A 20557-nucleotide genomic window follows, 5' to 3' on the forward strand; every position below is an offset into this window, starting at 1 on the left:
TACAATTTTGTCAATGTTAAGAACTAGAAATTAAGATTGCAATCTTTACAATTTTGTTAATCTGAAGAGCACATGATAGAATTAATTTTATTAACTGCAAGGTTCCATACAAAATAAAATAGGATTGTCATTAATTGTTAATATTATTACTATTAAAATGTTGTTAAGGTGTTTTTACCTTTACAATTCTGTTAACATTAAAATTAGTTTATTTGTGTTTTTTTTTAACAATTAGTTTACAGAATTGCTGTGAAGAACAAATCAGACATTGGCCATGAAGGCATGTTGTGAACAGCAAAGTCTTAATATCTTTGTGATTTTGTTCATGTTAATACCATTTGGGATTATGCTCACTAGCTGCAAGGTGATATACAAAACAAAATGGCATTGCTATTACTTTCTTAAGCCAATAAACTTTTGTTAATAATTATAACATTTATGGTAGGGCTCTATAATGTAAAGTTACAAAGGATATAGGATTGTGGCGAGGTAATGTGGTGAGATAATAGCCAGGAATACATTTCACTAACTGCAAAGTGCTAAATAAAATATTAACATGGTTATTAAAATTATCTTTTAAATTTTGTTAATGTTAATAACTAGTATTTTGGACTGTGATGTTTACCACTTTAAGGTGAAGAGCACATGAGATAACAACATGAATTCATTTCATTAATTACAAAGTGCTACACAAAATAAAATGGCATCATTAATTTATTAATATTATCCATAATTTTGTTTCTGTAAATAATTAGTATTGTGCTCTTTATAGTGTTGCTAACATTAACAATTGCTTTATAGTATCTCAGTGAAAGGCAAATGAGATAATGGCCACAAATGCATTTCATTAACTGCCAAGTGCTAAAACAAAATAACAGCATTATTATCACTATCTTTGTGATTTTGTTTACATTAATAATTAATACTTAGGATGGTGATCTTTTCAGTTTTGTTAATGCAAAGAGCACACAATATAATGATATGAATGCATTTCATTAACTGGAAGGTGCTATACAAAACAGCACCATTAACATCTTTATAATTTTGTTAATGTTAGTAACTAGTATTTGGGATTGAAATAGCTTTACAATTTTATTAATAATGACATGAATCCACTTTATTAATTGCAAGGTGATATTCAAAATAAACCAGGATTGTCATTTAATTTATTAATACAATTTTAAATAATCTTATTAATGTTAATAATTAACATTTAGGATTGATCTTTACAATGATGTTTATAAGATCACTGTGAAAAGCAAACAAGATAATGGCCACGAATGCATTTCATTAACAGCAAAGTCTTAATAGCTTTGTGATTTTGTCAATGTTAATAACTCATATTTAGGATTGTGATCTTTACCATTTTGTTTAGAGATGATGATATGAATTCAGTTCATTAACTGCAAGGTGCTACACAAATAAAGTGGTGTTATTAGTATAATTTTGTTAATGTCAGCTAGAAATTAAGATTGTGATTTTTACATTTTGTTAATGTCAAGAGTAAATGTGATAATATACATTTATTTCATTAACTGCTAGGTGTTATACAAAATAACATGGCATTGTTATTAACTTATTATTCTTATTTTTATCAAAATTTTGTTAATGTATTTTTACCTTTACAACAGTATTAACATTAACAATTAGTTTACATGACTGTTATGAGGAAGAAATGAGACAATGGCCATTTCATTAACTATAAGGTGCCATACAAAATAAAATGGCATTATTATTAACTTATTAATATTACCTTATAATTTTGTGAATGTTAATAACCAGTATTTAGGACTGTGATCTTTACCACTTTGCTAATGTTATGAGGAGCAAATGAAATAGCAGCTTTCAACTCATTTTATTAACTGCCTGGTGCTATACAAATTATTCATATTATTTCTGTTAGAATTTTGTTAAGGTATTTTTACCTTTACAATTCTGTTAACATTTACAATTAGTTTATAAGATTGTGAGGAGAAAATGAGATAATGGCCATGAGCGCATTTCATTTATTGTAAGGTGCTATACAAAATAATAGCATTTTTATTAAATTATCTTTATAATTTTTGTAAATACTAATAATTAATATTTAGGATTATGATCTTTGGTTTCGTTAATGTAAAGAGCAAACGAGATATTGATATGACTACATTTCATTAAGTGCAAGGTGTTATACAAAATAAAATAGCACTGTCATCAATTTATTTTTATCTTTATATGTGTTAATTTAAGTAATTAAGTTTGTGGGTTTGGTTGTTTTTTGTTTTTGTTTTATTTTTTTTAGCAATAATAATAAAGCTGCCAGCATCCAATGCACCATTAAATGTGTAAATAATACTTGATACTCAAGGCAGGTAGGTGGGGCAGTGGATAGAGCACAGGCCCTGGAGTCAGGAGGACCTGAGCTCAAATATGGCCTCAGACACTTAACACTCACTAGCTGCGTGACTCTGGGCAAGTCACTTAACCTCAATTGCCTCACAAAATGATGATGATGATGATGATGATGATGATGATGATGATGATGATGATGATGATGATGATGATGATACCTGATACTCAAACAATCAGCCCAAAATGTGTTCAGTCCCTACCTTTCCTTCTGGTTTGACTCCCATTCACCATGGTTCTTGCCGGGATGTATGAGTGTTCCACTGACACTCTCTGAGCAGCACTACGGCCTGAACACTGAGGTCACAGACCAGCTTGGTTGAACCCTGAGATCTTAACAGGGAGCATCTTGCAGAAAACTGGCACTGAAACCACTTGCATAGATAACACTCTGATTGACCAAGTAAAAGAAAACTTGGGCAAGAAGGGCAGTATTTCCACTGAGAAGGTGGCAGACACAGGTGTAACACAGGGCTAGGTGGTTGGGATGCAAAAAGCATAGCCAGGGGCAGCTAGGTGGATAGAGCACCAGCCCTGAAGTCAGGAGAACCTGAGTTCAAATCTGGCCTCAGAACAAGCACTTGACACTTCCAGCTGTGTGACCCTGCACAAGTCACTTAACCCCAATTGCCTAAAAATTAAAAAAAAAAAAGCATAGCCCCTGCCAGCGAGAAGCTTACATTCTAATTAACAGAATAGGAGAATTAGTAATTCTAATTAATAGCATATAATGGACAGTGGTAACCAAGGAGGATTATTTTGGTCAGGGAAACCACAGGGATGGCATCCAATTTTGAAGGTTTATTAAGCAATGACAGCATTCTACTTTCTCTATGGACACAAGCCATGTCTGGCTTCTCAAACAGTTCAATCAGTGCCCACTGAAGCAATCTTCAGCAAATGGCTAAGGAGGCTCATCCAAACTGGCAAAGATGGCTGCCTGAATGGGAGCCAAACCATGGAGCTCCCATATACTCCAGCAAAATACTGAAATTTGTACCAGTTTGAATGATTTTTTAAAAATCACATTAAAAACCTGAGCGATTTCTTCTACCCTAGACCTGCACAAAAACCCATCCAGAAGTTCTGCCCCCAGAATAGGAAAAGAGGCCACCCTTCCCCCAGCTAAACCAGTAAAACCACCTACCAGCCCAACCAGAGAAATTACCAGGGTGAGTTCATTAGAAGGCTCCAAGGAGCAGGGCAGCGGCCAGGCCACTGGAGCACTCAGACCAGGACAGCAGGAGTCCCTAGGAGTCCCTATTCTTCCATCCCTGAAGATCCAGTGCTCTGAACTTCAAAGATGGGTGGGGAGCATGCCCTAACTCTGGGAGGTGAAGTTCAGCACAAGAACACGGAGCAAGAGCATCCCACCCAAAAGCCAAGTGCAGAAGGAGGTGGAATCTTTCCCTAACACAAAGCCCCAATTCAGGAACTCAAACAGGAGCAAATCAGACACTGACCTGTATACAAAACTAATGCAAATTTTGATATTCCTCCAAAAGAAGGAAAGAGAAACAAGCTTTTATCAAGCACCTACAATGTGAAAGAAGGGCAGCTAGGTGGCACATTGGATAGAGTTCTGGGCCTGGAGTCTGGAAAACCCCAAAAGGTGTCAGAAAGAGTCAGACATGACTGAAAAATGATTGCAGTATGTGAAAGAAAACAGTAAAACAGTAAACAGAAACTCAGACGAAAAAGGATGGTCCACAGGGACTGCATGAATACCTAGAAAAAAAAAACCAAGCAAGAGATTTTTTTAAAATGTAATTAAAGCCTTGGGGGAAAGAAATGTGCCAAATAGCTTAGATAGGAAAGTAGCAAATCTAACCCAAGAAATGGACTCCCTGAAAACAATATTAAAACAAAATCAAGATAAAAAAGAAAAAACTGGAATACAATGTAAGGGATCTGACAGCAAAAACAACTGACCTGGAAAATGGGTCAAGGGGAGATAATTTAAGAGTCTTTTGCCTTTCCCAAACCCATGATTAAAAAAAAAGCCTAGGCACTATTTTTTTCCTTCTTTTTAACACAAAAAATTATGGTTTACTGTAGCAGCATTTGGAAGGAATTGGAAGCTTTTCAAAGTAATAAAAATGTAACTGAACAATATTCCACAAAAAACAAATTGTAATAATTTTTATCTAAATAACTGAGTTGTATAATACTGCCTATCAGTTATAGCAACAGCCAAAGTCAAGTAAAAATGAATCACTAAATCACATATTTATTTTTTAGCCTTTTTTTTAGTGTTTTATTTTTCCCCAGTTACATATAAAAACAATTTTTAACATTCATTTTTGAAACTTTGAGTTCCAAATTAGGAATCCTAAGATCTACTAGAATCAGAGGACAGAAGAAAGGACCCCAAAAGGAAATGTCCCAGGAATGTCAGTCAAAATCCACAGTCCCCACAAAATACTGCAAAATCCAGAAAGAAGCAGTTCAAGTACCAAGAACTCCAGCTGAGCACACAAGATCTGGCAGATTCTTCTAGAAACAAGGAGATCTTGCAATATACTTTCTGAAAGGAAAAAGAGATAGGCTTGCAGCCAAGAGTAACTTGTCCTGCAAAGCTGAGTATAATCTCTCACAAGGAGGAAAAAAATGTACTTTTAACAGAATATAGGACTTACAAGCATTCTTGATAAAAAGACCAGAGCTAAGGAGGAACTTTGAAATGCAAACATAAGAAATCAGAGAAACTCTGAAAGGTAAATTTATTTGAATAACTGGAAGTTGTACTATGATGTAGTGCTAACAGTCTCTCATAGGGGAGAGAACAAACAAGCGTCCTTTCAGAAGTTTAGTATCTTCAAAGGATATTAAAGGAGTTAAGATAAGGAAAAACAGAAGAGGAAAGGGAGATTGGTTCTGTTTTGTGAGTTTTTAAGAGAGGAAAAAGGGAAGTTAAAAGGAATGCATTATTGTAGAAAGGAAGAGGGGGGTGAGTAAAAAGAAAAGCATACAGAGGTACCCTTCCTTTGGGAAATGACTAAATAAACTGGAGTAACTGGATGTAACAGAATTATTATTTTGCCCTAAGAAATGGGCAATTTTAGAGTTAGCTGGTAAGAGCTCTGAACAAATTTACAGCAAAGTGAACAGAACTAGAACAATCTATACAACAACAATATAAAGAAAAACAGCTTTGAAGGCCTTCGATGGAAACCTGATCAATCTAATGAAAAGTCCAAAAGAATGAAGATGGTAAGAGATGAACTTAAAAATGCAGAAACGGACATACATTTTCAGATGTGGCTAACGTGGGAATATGTTTTGCTAGCTTATGCAGCGAGAGCTTTATCTCTCCAGTTTCTTAAAAAAATTGCTCAATGGTAGGGGTACAGGAAGGGACAGATTTATAAAAATTATTGCCAATTGATAAATTAAAACTTAATAGTTATACAGGGTAGGTCTGGTCACAAGCACACAGGCGCAGAACAACAAAGAACTAGAATCTAAAGAGATGGGGGTGTGCTGAGCTTGTCTTAGATAAAACTTTTTGGTCTCAGGATCTCAATTATTGAGGACCCAAAGAGCTTTTGTCTCTATAGGGTATGTTTATTTACATTAGAAATTAAAACAGATAAATTTTAAAAAGAAAAATAAATCTGTTCTGTGTTAAATAACTATTTCCCAAAACAAAATAATTTTAGTGAGAAGAATGGTATTGTTTTATGTATTTCTGCAAATCTCTTTAATGACTGGCTTAATAGAAGACATTCTTCTCCTACTGTCTATTGTGATACGTGATTTTGGTTTTAGTTTAAGAAACAATTCTGGCGTCACAGATAATGTAATTTGAAAAGGGAGGAGTAATTAAATTGGCAGTATTTTATATTTTAGTATTATGAAAATAGTTTTGATCTTTCAGATCCTCTCAAATGGTCTCAGGAACCCCTCAGGAGTCTGCAGAGCTAATATGTGGATCTGAAAGTCAGGTCTTCCTGACTCCAGGTCCATCACTCTGTCCATTTGAGCCACACCAGCCAAACAAATTGTGGTACATGGATGTGGCAGGTTGTTACACCACAGGAAATGACAAAACCGATGATTTCAGAGAATACTGATGCAGAATGAAGTGAGCAGAACCAGGAGAACAATTTAAACCAGGACAACAACAATGTAAAGAAAAAGAGCTTTCAAAGCCCTCTAATCAATTCAATGACCAACAGTATCTTCAGAGAACTATGAGGAAGCCAGAAGAATGGACAAAAAGTATAGAGACAGACCTTTTTACACATGGCCACTGGAGACTCATTTTTTGCTCAACTGTATTTATTTCTTTCTCTTAGTTTTTAGCGGGGGTTGGGGAGAAATCATGGGGAGGGATTTAGTAGCACTGCCAAAACAAGGAATTGTAAAAAAAAAGTTCTTTAATGCTCAAAAGAACAGAAGGAAGCCCAGACCAGTAGGATGGTTTTGAATGTATAGAATTAATTATATAATTTTAAAAAATCAGCCAACAGTCCAAAACAGAGATCCATAGTGTCATATAGGGATTCCTCTATATCTTTTGTTGCGTGTGTGGAAATTTTTTTTTTGGTGTTTTAGAATTAAAAAAAAAAAATCCCCAAACAAAAAACAAAGAAGCCCAAGGATTAATCAAGGCTCATTCTCTCAAAATCTTGTTTGAGAGTGAAAAATCAGAGAGAGAATGTTCAAAAATGAGTGGAACATTTGTCCAGATCCCACCCTCCCACCCCAAGTCCCATATCTGGAAGTCAGTCTAACAGCTTCCCATTGCCACCAAGTATTCACCCAGGCACTAGAAATATGATTGCAGCTCTCTTTTCCAAAACAAATTCAAAAATTTCAAACTCTAACCTACCTGAGCAAATAGTCAACAAATCCTCAGTCACTTAAATACAGATAAAAGTGAAATTTAGCAATAAAAAAGCAAAATATTAATATTTTACATTTATAACACAGCCAAAGCTAATAAACCCAAACAATTAATTGAAATTCAGCCTAAAATTCAAGGATATGTGCTTTAGTTTGTCATGGAAGATATGAAAATACCTTTTATTTTCCAATAAAACAAGCATAACACATCTTCAATAATTTTGTGATTCACCTACATAATCGATGGTCTACAGAAGATTTATGTATGTGTACAGCTCATGCCTGATGTAAAATAATCTTCTTTCTGAGCAACCTTGACAGGAAACAAGGAAATGAAGCAGTCTGCACTTACCCCATCAATTCACCATTTGGGACTGCTGATCGCTAAATACCATGGTCAAAAGATGGCAACAGGATTAACACTGAGGCCCCAAACAAGAAGACAAGAATGGCAGCAAAGAGTAGCCCCAGGGTGAAGAGAAGGACAGTCTTTAATACAAATAAGCTGGTCTATGTTACTAATATCTAGCAATGCTTTCCAACCTTTTAGAATTGTGACATATTCTTATTTCTTTGATTTCAAGAGATCCTCACTGTGCAAAAGGCACTCTATGGCAGATTTCCCTTGTACATTAAAGGGAATTAAAATGCACAAAATATTCTCATGAAATTAATTTTGATAACCCTTTGAAATCATCTGAGACAGCCCAGAGCTTCATTAGGCTGTTAGTAACTACTGAGCTACATAATCTTAAATATTAATTAAATTTATGGACACTTTCATAATTTTATTTTATAATAAGCCTCGCAAATTAGTACTATTTATACGTTTGTATTTTAATATTTTTACTATCAAAATCTTCCTCTTTCTTCAAGGCCCAGCTCGGGATCACCTCCTCCATGAAGCCTCCCTACTCTTCCTTTTGCTTTTCTATTTCAAGCACATACCACAACGACTAGCAAAGAATAGGAGCTTAGTAAATGCTTCTTGATCGATTCCCATGGTTGTTAGTGATCTGTCCCCTCTTCAATTTATCACAGGATCATAGAGAGTTGAAAGGGAACTTAGAGGTCAATGAATCAACCCCCTCAATTTTACAGATTTACTGGGTCCCAGAGAAACTGTAAGATCACACAGCTAATAAGGCTCTAAGGTGAGATTCAAACCCAGATCTTCCTGATTCCAAGGTCAGACTTCATCTACAATCTCCCATTGCCTTTTCAAATTTACTTTGGGGACTTGATGCTTATTTGTGGGCCTGTGACTTTCATTTTTGTCTTTGTATGTCCTGTGCCTAGCACACAGTAGGTACTTAATAAAGGCTGACTTTTTAAAAATAATTTATCTTATTTTCCCCCAATTACAAGTAAAACAATTTTAATGTTCTTTTGTTTCTTTCAAATTTTGAGTTCCAAATTCTCTCCTTCTCCCCTTCACTGAGAAGGCAAGCAATTTGACATAAGTTCTACATGTATAGTCATGCAAAATACTAAACTGACTTATTAAATCATCTTATCCTGCTATCATTTACCCCAAAGAAACTGTAGTCATATATGTGGTACTAAAATACTTCATAGATAACTACAAGTTTTTGCCTAAGACACTTACTAGCTATGTGATCCTGGGCAAGTCAGTTCACCCTGCTTGCCTCATTTTCCTCACCTGAAAAATGAGCTGGAGAAGGAAATGGCAAACCACTCCAGTATCTTTGCCAACAAAACCCCCAATGGGGGTCACAAAGAGTTGGACTCGACTGAAAAACGACTCACTCATCAACTAGAATTCTTCAAGTATTTGATGGGGGGGAAGGTTTAATTCCTTCCCCTAATGCATAAGAAGATCTTTCTATGGCTTAGGATATGGGTCCTTGGAAGCAATTTTGAAAAATTAAATGTGGTCAGGAAACTCGGCCCTTAAGAAAGCAAGTAAAATGATTAAAATTAGCTTTTTTTTTTGTTGCTTTTTTGGTGACAGAATAGGGGTTAAATGACTTGCCCAGGGTCACACAGCCAGTAAGTGTCAAGTAAAATCAGCATTCTTAACAGGCCAGTAGTCCCTGGCCCCAGGAAACAGCATCACTGACTTGTCCCACCCTCTCTCCACTTTTTTTTTTTTTGGCCTTGGAGCCCTTCTGATAAGCCTCTCAGACTTCAGACAGTTAAGGTCCTGGACGGTAGGGCCTATTTCTGTTTTGTTTTTTTTTCTTTTTTGTCCTTAGCATGTGACTGAATGGAGCCTAGCTAAACTGGTCTTCAGGTGTTAGATACACAGGTCTGTCTTCAGGCAAAACTTGAAAGCCTTTTAAGCTAGGTAAAACCTGATGGAAGCTTGGGCTGGGTTGGCATTGCCTGGGAGACCATAGGGTGCCCTCCACACTAGGATGAGGCATGGGTGGCCTTGAGGAGGGGTGAGGGAGAAGGAAGGGGTAAACAAATGTTTACCTAATTCAAAGGCTTTTATGTGGCTTCCCAGATTAAAAATCATTAAATTTACCACACGAATACAAAACAGTCAAGGAGGCAGCCTGATGCAGAAGAACTGAAGGGGGTCCCCTGAATTTAGATCCCAGCCCTGCCACTTACTGTCCATCTGATCTTGGGTTAATCATTTAACCTTTCTGAGCTCAGTTTCCATATCCGTAAAATGGGAAGGGGGGGGGTTCCAGATAACTAGGCCATCAAAGGTCTTTTTCAGCTTGAAGTCTATGATCCTAGGATACTGTTAAAATTATAACCGTGTCATGTCTCCAGACTAAATAGGTAGCCAAGGGCAGGAGGGTATGTTTGACTATTTTCTTTATTTCTGATTTTTACTGTCGATCTGCCAGGCTAACCATCATTTTGATGTTAACATTAAAAAAAATGGCAGCTGCTGCTTTTATTTGTATTTTAGTGAAACAAAGAAAGAGAAATCAAGCTCCTGTGGTCTTTTAATGTCCATAAAATAAAGCATGTAGGTAGGAAGAGAAGGGGATATATTAGCAGGATGACTGCCATCATGTCTGCATCATGGAAAAAAAAATCCGCAGTCCAGTTTCTGCCTAGCAAACCCCAGGTACTGAAAAGCAAAGCAACAGATTCCCCCCCCCTCCTCTTTTGGATTATGGTAGGCTCCATCTTCCTGCCTTCCATTCTGCCTAGGGTTCCCACCTGCATTATCCAGATAAATACTGTATGATTAATCATATAACATAGAATGAAGACATACAGTGGGAGTGGCAAACCATTCTAATTTCTCAAAATAAAAATGCATATATTCTTAGTTGAACACATTAAAGCATATTTTTGAACATCTACAGTCTAATTTCTGATCCTTGCCAGCACAGCTGCTGGACTCTAGGTGAGAAAAGACACATTTAATAGCTCAACAAACCCTATTGCCAAGGTGAAATTCAATTCTAGCACAGGGATTAACATACCAGTAATAACAGATTTCAAATTAAGAGAACAACTGCACATATCACATTATCTATGCACCTTCTATAGTACATATAACACCCAAAGCACTTATTAATTTCATACAAATAAATAAAAATGCACCCTCTCACCCTTGCTGCATAAATCGTCTTTTAGTTAGAATTTATCATTTTATTTTTTTAAGGTACACATCATTCCTAGGTAGCCAAGGAAACAGATATGGCAGACAAAGCATGATGGGATTACCCATATAAAAACATCTCATGATGAGCAAAATTTTGATTATCATCCATTTAAAATCATGTAATACAACAAATCATGAGCACCAAATCTTATTCAATTGCAGGCATCCTCTATACATCAGTACTTAGAAAACGGATGAAAATTAATAAAATACACTTAAATTGAATTTCTTCAATGTGCAATCCTTCTAATATAATACATAAGAAAAAACCTTCTCATAAGTTTAAATTGATTAATGTTTTCCGGTCTCAAATCCAAAAAAAAAGATATGTACATTTCAAGCTTTTAAAAGGTGAATATAGCTCTTAGTGAGGAGGGGCCATGTTTGGAAAAATTCAGTTCAGTATCCCACCTGGTGTTATGTGCATAGTGGGAGCTTCAATAGAATTTCAGTTCCCTGGGGGCAGAATACAAAAGTATTACCCCCTCCTCCCCCGTGCCTAGGACAGTACCTTTACACGAAGCATACCTTAATATTTAAATAATATTTTATTGAACTAAATTGATGAAACAGTTGAATTTTATTAAAAAAAATTTCCCCAATTTTCCCCAAGATCACTTTTTTTGGTAGGATTAGTTGGTTCATTCTTTCCTGGTTTAATTGCCTGGTTCAGGTGATTCATGCCTTCTCAAATCCAAAAAGAATAATTCATCTTAAACTACTAGAAGCTGAATCTAGCCCTGCAGGGATGGGGCTGGGGGGGGGGTTGTGTTTATGTGTGTGTGTGTGTGTGTGTCTGTGTGTGTGTAATAGGTCTGATCAAACGTTATATTCCACTGGGTATTTTAAGCATAGTGGAAATTCAACAGAAGCTCCCAGAGGGTAATTTTGGTCAGTGCAGCTGTGGTGGGTTCCTCTCCCCGGGTGCCTAGTACAGGGTGCCTTGCTTGCATTTGGTGGGCATTTAAAAACTCCTTTTGCTGGATCATACTTAATGAACGAAGGGGGGAAAAAAGCTTTCCTCCTTCCCTGCTTATTTGGCTCCGCCCTCACTTTTTTGGGGGACCCTCCACTCATCCATACTGCACCCCTTGCCTATCAAGCCTAAAAGAAGTCCGGGAGCAAACGTGGGTGCCTGGCTCACTCCTGAAGCCCGCCAGCCTGGTGGCCGCATATGCCCCCCCCCAACATGGCTGGTGACCATCTCTCTCATAACCCGCATTTTGGAGCGCAACCCCCCTCCCTCCTTTCTAGCTCCTTCGACCGCCCCCCTCCCTTTCCCTCAGCCGCCCACGTTGCGAAGTCGAGCTGGGCAGCGCGCGCGCCCCCCCCCTCCGTCTAGTCTAGTCTGGTCTAGCCCAGTCTATGCCAGCCCAGCCCCCTCCTCCCAAGGATCGCTCCCCCAGACCTGCTGGACGCCCAGACGGGGGTCTTCGGGCAGAGGGGTAGGGTAGCGGGCGGGAGTGGGGGGAGAGAAGGGGGAAGGAGAGGGCAGGGACGGCGGGGTCAGCTCACCACGATGCTGGGGCTCAGGTTCGCCATGACGGTGAGGGAGGCTCGACGGCGGCGGCCGGGCAGCAGCAGGAGGAGGAGAGGAGAGGAGGAGGAGAAGGAGAAACAAGCAGTGGAGAAGGAGGAAGAAAAGTACGAGGAGGAAGAGGAGGCGGCACCCAGGGAGCGAGGGAGCGATCGAGACGCAACCGTGCCAGCCCCAGCTCTGAGCTGAAATGGCGCAGACTCCGCCCGCCAACCCTGCAAGCCACCTCCTCTGCGGCCCCGCCCCTTCCCTCCTCCCCCCTTCTCAGTCTACTTTTCCGCGCCCCCCTCCCTTCCCCCACTTCGACTCAGCTCGCCCCCGCCCGCCCCGCGGCAGGCAGGCACGCGCCGTGCCACACACTCACATACACTCACACAGGTACTGTCTCCCGCCTTTATTTTATTTCAGGATGCAACTCAATCCATTAAAACACATATTAAGAGCCTACTAGGTGTAGGTGCCAGGCACTGGGCAAACGCCAGGGACGCTAAGACAAAAAGACAGTCCTTGCATTCTGGAAACAACCCATGCACAGTTGCAGCACAACCTTTTCTCCCCAGATCTGTCCCCCCCCACCCCCCACCCCGCTCATGCCAGTTTTTCCCCCCGACATCTCCCGTGCCCACTCCTCCTCCAAGAACTCTGCAAAGCTGAGCCTCTTTCTGATCTCTAGATGAGTTGGCTCTTTGCGGCCTTGTGATGCAGTCAGTGCAGTGGTAAGGGCGCCAAAACTGGCCTCCTAAGATCCAGGTTCCAATCTCATCTCTGCAGTTTACGACCTATGTGACCTTGAGCAAGCTATTTCATCATTTGCAAAACTAGGGGGCTAGACCCCTAGTCTAACGGTCCTTTACACCTAGGATCCATTCCTTGCTCAATGCACTGCTTTCCTACGACTCTCTGAAAATAGAGACGCTCTTTGCATCTCTTACAAAGCTTTGCTCAGTGCGTTGCTCAGGGTATTGCACATAGTGCAATAAATATCGGCAGCGTGAATTCCAAAGTCTCAAAAGGTAGGGCTTAGAGGCCGACTTCTGTACTTTTGCACTGTATGCCTCCACCCTACTCCCATGCCTGGTATACATTCTTTCCTCAACTGTACCTCTTAGAATCCCTACTTCCCTTCAAAGCACAGCTATGAGAACTGTTTCCTGATGCTTGTAGTTGTTAATATCTTCTCCCTTCTCTTGAAGAAGTTATCACATGTTAAAGTTTCTCTGTTTACATATTGTCTCTCCCCAGTAACAGTGACCTATTTGAGCTAAGGGACTGTCTTAGACTCTCCAGTATCTAGCATAGTGCTTGGTACATAGGCACACGGACACCCATAGCTAGATTCAAGTCCCAATTCAATCACTTGTTAATTGTATGGCATAATTATGAAATGCTTCACTTTGTCTTTCTGGGCCTCAATATTCTCCATTCAAATGAGGGAGTTGGAAGACCTCTAAAGGCCTTTCTAACTCTTAGGACTCTTGGATTTCTATGATTGGTTCATTTGCTCATTCAAAATATAGATCCCTATTTATATGTGAAATCATGGCTCCCCTTAGGGGGAAAAAAATGTGCCAGGCACTCTACTAGACCCTGGGGACACAAAAGACAAAAAACGAATCAATCTCTTTCTGCCTTCTAAAGGGGGAACTAACATGCATACATCTATGTATACTCACAGGCTTTCCCCATTTCCCTACCCCAACCCCACCTTAGCTCCGCAGCTCTGGAAAGAGCAAAAGGGATCTGCTGTGGACTTCTTTGACCCAGTGCAAAAGTATGGCTTGGGCCCACAATAGTTCAGTCAAGCAATTCCTTCCCAATAGATGAGAATTAAGATGTCCTCACATTCAGGGAGGTGTTCCTGGACCAGTTCTGCTAGAAGTTCCCCAATTAAGAGGCAGATGATCAATGAGCATGAGCATAGCTTTTAGAGGAAGATGCAAAGATCCAAAGACTCGTCAAGTAACCCCAGAAATTCCCCATCAACCTTCTTTATGTGTGTGTGTGTGTGTGTGTGTGTGTGTGTGTGTGTGTGTGTGTGTGAGAGAGAGAGAGAGAGAGAGAGAGAGAGAGAGAGAGAGAGAGAGAGAGAGAGAAACAACGGTCAAGCACGTTACCAAGATGTAAATAACACTTCCACAGGTCAGGGCAGAGTGGAGGTGGAGGTCTTATGATTAATTTTTTAAAAAGTTCATAATTATTTTCTTTGGGAAAAGCACTGGGAAAAGAAAAAAAAAACAACCTGGGGAAGAAAGTCTCTGCCCTCAAGCAGTTCACATTGTACTGAATATAGAGATGGAAAGGATCTTATGAACCATGCCATTCAACCTTTTTATTTTAAAGATGAGGAAAATGGGGCCCAAAAAAAGGAAATGACTTGCTCAAGGTTACCCAGCAAATCAGTGGCAGAGCCCCATCTCCACCAATAGGAGAAAATTATAATTATAAAGTCTCATTTGGTCTTCACAACAATTCTGGGAGGTAGGTACTATTCATATCTCCATTTTACAGATGAGAAACTGAGGCTGAAAGAATTTAAGTAACTTGCCAAAATTCACTCAGCTGCAGTCTGGGGCAGGATTTAAACCGTGGGTTTTTTGGACTCCCAAGTGCAACACAATACTTTGGCCGCTGTGCAAGAAGACCACAGAAAGCTTTAGAAAGGAGGTTTTAAAGCTAAGTTCCCTAAGTTGATTACCCTCTATATAAAACTGTATAATAATAATAATAATAATAACTAGCATTCATATAGTGCCTACTATGTGCCATGCACTGTACAAATATTATCTCATTTGGTCCTCATAATAACCCTGAGAGATAGGTCCTATTATTGTCCCCATTTTACAAATGTGGAAACTGAGGCTGGTTGGTTGGTTGTCCTTTGCTCTTAAAGAGGACCAAAATGACATCATTATGTTGGGGTAAAGGTACGGTGTACCTCACTGTGGTTGGTCAGACCAATAGCCGGGACGGCTCTGCCACAGGTCAGGCACAAATAGTCCACATGAACATTTGGAATTTGTGCATCTCACATATCTTTTGAGCTACTGCAATTCTACTGTACTCACAGAGCACGGTGCTTTCTTTGATGCCCTTGCACCACGCTGGGCAGTCCTGGGCCAGCGTCTCCCATGTCTCACAATTGATTCCAAAGTTCTTCAGAGAGACCTTGAGTGTCCTTGTATCACTTCTTCTGTCCTCCACGTGAGTGTTTGCCTCCTGTGAATTCTCTGTAAAAATTGTCTTTTAGGCAAATGTACATTTGGCATTCAAATAACGTGGCCAGCCTATCGGAGTTGGGCTCTCTGCAGTAGAGTTTGAATGCTTGGCAGATTAGTTTGAGAAAGGACCACAGTGTCTGGTACCTTATCCTGCCAGGTGACCTTCAGAATCTTCCAAAGACAATTCAAATGAAAGCAATTCAGTTTCCTGGCATGGAGCTGGTAGACTGTCCAGATTTCACAGGTATACATCAAGGTCAGCACAATGGCTCTGTAGACCTTCAGTTTGGTAGGCAGTCTAGTACCTCTTCTCTCTCACACTTTCCTTCAGAGTCTCCCAAACACTGAGCTAGCTCTGTCAAAGCGTGCATCAACCTTATCATCTATGTGGACATCCCTGGAAAGTATACTGCCAAGGTAAGTGAACTTATCTCCAGCATTCGGCAGACAGAGGTTAAGTGACTTGTCAAGGGTCACACAGCTAGTGTCTGACGCTGCATTTGACCTCAAGTCAATTAGACTTGAGGCTTAGTTCTCTGTATCCCCTGCACCACCTAGCTTCCCTAGTATTTCCTAGTCTTTGTGCTAATGGCACCTAACAGTGCTTTTTTTTTTTTACACAGTAGGCACTTCATAAAGCTTGTTTGTTTAACTTGCAGGAAAAGCAAATCTGTGTTTCTCTCTCTCTCTTTCTCTCTCTCTCTCTCCCTCTCCCTCTGTTTCCCTCCTACCCCCCTCTCCATCCCTTCCCATTTCTCTTTCCCTCCCTCCCTTCCTTTCCCTCCAATCCGCTCTCCCTCCCTCCCTTGCTGTCCCTTGCTGTAGTGCCTAAAATGGCTCCTCTGAGGACATAGTACAATGAGCTGGATTTAGGATTAGGAGAGACCTGGGCTTGAATCCTGGGTATTTGAATACCAAGGCAAATCACTTGATTTCTCTAAACTTTATTGTCTTCCCTGGTAATATGGAGTTAATAACATTTGCAATATCTACTAAGGGCTGTTGTTAGGCTCAAATGAGATGATGCATGCATATCACTTTGCAAATCTTAAAGGGCTATATAAATGAATGTTAGTATTAAGTTCACAAACTTTCTGCCTGGATTTTGAGATTCTTTACAATCTCAGTTCACTTTACCCTACTGCTCTGACACTTTCTCCCTTAGTCCCTAACAGGGACCCTTAGCTCTAGTGACCAGAGTCACCATGTTTGCTCTTGTCACTGTGTCTTTCAGGCTGCTCTCTCAGCCTGCAATCCCCATCTTCTTCCTATTTGCCTATCTTTCCCAGTCCTATCCGCCATTCAAGGCACATGTCAGGTGGGACGTCCTCTCAGAGGCCTTGGAGTATTTTGATGGCTTAGGCAAACATTTCATTAAGCACCAGCTGTTTGCCAGCCATTATGCTAAGTTTAGGGATACAAAAGCAAAAGTGAAATAATCCCTGCCCTCTAGGAATTTACATTCTAATTTCCACTCCAGCCTGTAGTTTCTTTCTCTTCTCTGAATTCTTCTGGCACTTAGGTCTTTACCGCATCTTTAGGCCCTAAATTAGATACTGTTCGCTAATTATTTCTTGTGTGTAAGTGGTTGCCCTAAATGCAAGCTCTTTAAAGGCATTGATGCTTCTATTTCTCTTTGATGCCCCATAGTGAACAGCACAGTGCTGGGCACATGGCAGCTACGCTAGGAATGCTTATTGATTGCTTTACCTTAGATATACACTGTATGACTGAGAGTTGATAGGAATCTGTTTCCCTACAGGGTAAGTTACTAGGCTACGAAGTAATTTCTTGTGGTTTGCACTTAGTAGCCTGTTTTATTACCATTTGTGGTTTTGTAGATTTCACTTCCATTCCCTCTCAGTTTTGTCTTTCTAGACAGAAGAGCTGGCCTCTTCTCAGTCTGTCTCAGTCTCCTTCATCATGTCAGTTGCCCCTCTTTCTCTAGTGCTGCTGTATCTTTCCTGAGGTGCAGCTACCGCATCTGAACATGGGTATGCCACATGTGGGGATGACCATGGTTTTGTATGAATAGAGGATACTGTTTGGTTTGTGCCCAGTCCCTTTGCTGACAGCGCCTCATATCTTGTTGATCTTTGGGCCAGGTAGAGTTCTAGGTGAGCTCTGCCAACCCGGACTTTTACATAACTTTCATGTTGTATCCCACCTGGCAGGAATCTTGGCTATGTGTCCCCGAGGAAGTCACTTAATCTCTCTCGGTGCCCAAGGCAATTGTCTAAGACAATAAACTGCGGAGAAAGTGTCTGCCTGAATTGGAGAGGGAGATTCCTCTTCTAGGAGATCCCTAAGCCAATGAAATCAAAGGTCCCAGCCTTATCCCTACTGGGTTGGAGCCAAGGAAAGGAGTCCACAATCACCACTGGGGTAATTGAAATTGTTTGTTGGCTACGATGCTCAGCATGCTACAGTGGAAAGAGTGCTGCATGTGGAGTCCGAAGGTCTGGTAAATATCCTGGCCCGATCGCTTACTACCTATGTCAATAGTCAATAAACATTTATTAAGTGCTTGCTATGTGCCAAGCTGTTGCTAAGCGCTGAGGAGACAAATATGAAAAAAGAAAGACAGTCTCTACCTTCAAGGCTTCTTACAGTCTAATGGAGGAAACCAGCACACAAAAGAAAGCTGAAAAATGGAGGGATGGCCTTGGAAGGCACTCAATGTGAGAGCAGAGTGGAGAAGTCAGAGAAATCCCAAGGTAGTGCAACCAGGTGAGAAAAGAGGAGATATTCTGAGATGTTGTTTGTTCAGTCATGTTCGACTCTTTGTGACCCCATAGACCATAGCACACCATTACTGTGCATGGGGTTTTGTGGTTTGCTGTTTCCTCCTCTAGTGGATTAAGGCAAACAGTGATTAAGTAACTTGCCCAGGGTCACACTAATAGTAAGTGTCTAAAGCGGGATTTGAATTCAGGTCTTCCTGACTCCAGGCCCAGCACTCTAACCACTAAGCCACCCGGCTGCCTCATTCTGAGATGAGCTCCCTCCTTGAAAGAAGGCTTCAGAGTTCCTGGCTCCGCCCTCCCATCAGACAGGCAGAGAGAGGGTAGTGATGAAGTGGTGTCCCAAGGCTGATGGGTTCTTGCAGGATGATTGAGGTTTCCCCAGTGGCATGGTGGAGAAGTCAGTCAGAGAAGTACCAGAGTAGTTCAATCAGGTGAGAAATGAGGGTAAGTGATTTAACCTCCCCGGCCTTCAGCTCCCTCATCTGTAAAATGAAGAGGTGGGACCAGATGACCTCTGAAGTCCTTTCCAGATCCAGGTCAGTGATACCATGATACTTGCTACTTGTATGACCTTGGGTAAAGTCACTTCCCATCTCTCCGCCTTATTCTCTTCTTCTGTCAAATGAAGAGATTGGAGTAGATCAGCTCTGAGATCCTCAGACCTTTTAACTCCATGAAATGTATACTTCATCCCATAATTGCCTTTGTCCACCAGAATTTTCTAGTACTGGGGTTGATTGTGGCCTGGTGACATTTTTGGAAAGTGAGGTGGGTCTCCCACGAAATGGTGGAACTTATAGTGGGCTGGTTGGTAATACAGCAACTATCACTCTGCTTGGTGTTACTGCTCAATCCACAGTTTACCCTCACCGGGGATTCTTCTCTGGACTTGACACAGTTGGGACCACCAACAAAGTGAGTTGATGAAAAGGGGTGCCTCAATACATCACTTTTCTGAAGTTTCTGGTAGATTGGATGAATAAAAGCCATCGTCTTGACTCAATGAACATCTTAGCATTACAAAGTGATCTGATCCCACACAAAACATTACAGAATGTTCTAAATCTGAGTGGAGGGGTGCATTCAAGAGACAGTGGGTGGACTAGTCTGGACTCAGCAATGATTTTGTGTAGGTGAGGACTGAGAGATAAGACTAGAAAGGTAGGTTGGAAATAGATGGTGTAGGGCCATGAATCCCAGGCTAAGAATTTTAGACTTTATCGTGTTGGTAATCCTCAGTACAGCCACTGGAAAATTTTTAAGTAGGAAAATATGACTGTTTGCAACAGGTTTATTCAGATCTTATTCTCTGGCACACTTGCGGCTAAACCCAAGTGGACGGAAATTGGAAATTTACATCTTCTTTTACTTTGGCTATTTTTTTCTTTTAAAAGTCAGAAAAAAGGTAGATCCCTTATTTAATTTTTAAAATGGTCTTTATTATGCATTTGACAAGCATTAGCAAACACGAACTTTTCCATATACAAAGAACATAAATGGAAAATTGTCCATGAAACTATGAGTTTCTATTACTTGCAACTTGGTTTTGTAAAAAGTGTATAGACAACTCGCTGAGACTAAAAATAGCAGAGAAGGTGCCAACGTGCATTGGTAGATGAATTTTCTTCATCCCTATCCCATCGAAATCACAGGTCCAGTCCATATCCCCATATATTATATTTAATGAAGTACTACTAACATTGTCTGCTTGTTTGTGTTTCTTTTTCTGAAAATTTTTTTGTGTGTATTTCTTAAATATTTCCTTGACCTTTTTTTTTTTTTTTTGGCAGAGGCAACACTTTCACTCCCTTCCTCTATCTCTCCCACCAGCACAGGCTGGACATTTTTGAAAATTGTTAGTATGTGTCTTAGCCAGTCTTGGGTCACCATTTATGTGGACACTGCGTGAAATGGCTACAATATTTCTCAAAGATCCCAACTGACCAAAATTCTTGGCCTTGATCTTGTTTCAGGTCCTTTTTAAAGAACTAATAAAGATTTACCAGTTTTTCCACAATTAAAAAAAAATCATTCTATATACATTTGTAGATTCATAGCCTTAAAGCTAGAAGGGACCCCAGAAGTCATAATAAACTGGTAGCAAATAAAATCGGCACATTTTGCTACTCCCTGCTGTTTGGCTGGTGTTTCTTCTTGGGAACTGGCTGTCTGTAAAGCTGGTTTCTCTTAAATAAGTCATTTAAACCAGTTAATT

General features: G+C 40.0%; 1 protein-coding gene across 2 annotated transcripts in view; it reads right to left on the reverse strand.

Annotated features, from left to right (window-relative positions):
• The window catches only part of HPRT1 (hypoxanthine phosphoribosyltransferase 1), a 32516-nt gene extending 19923 nt beyond the window's left edge, over positions 1-12593 (reverse strand). Inside the window, exon 1 of one of the 2 annotated variants that reach the window (XM_078147888.1) lies at positions 12356-12593. In XM_078147888.1, coding sequence (XP_078004014.1) covers positions 12356-12382 — 27 coding nt within the window. In that variant the 5' untranslated portion in view covers positions 12383-12593. The remainder of the gene's footprint in view (positions 1-12355) is intronic. The other variant, XM_078147889.1, reaches the window with a different exon arrangement.
• Between the last annotated feature and the right edge of the window lie 7964 nt (positions 12594-20557).

The sequence above is a fragment of the Phascolarctos cinereus genome, unplaced genomic scaffold, assembly GCF_003287225.1.
Source record: "Phascolarctos cinereus isolate Bilbo 61053 unplaced genomic scaffold, phaCin_HiC Scaffold_8;HRSCAF=390, whole genome shotgun sequence".
Taxonomy (NCBI): Eukaryota; Metazoa; Chordata; class Mammalia; order Diprotodontia; family Phascolarctidae; genus Phascolarctos; species Phascolarctos cinereus.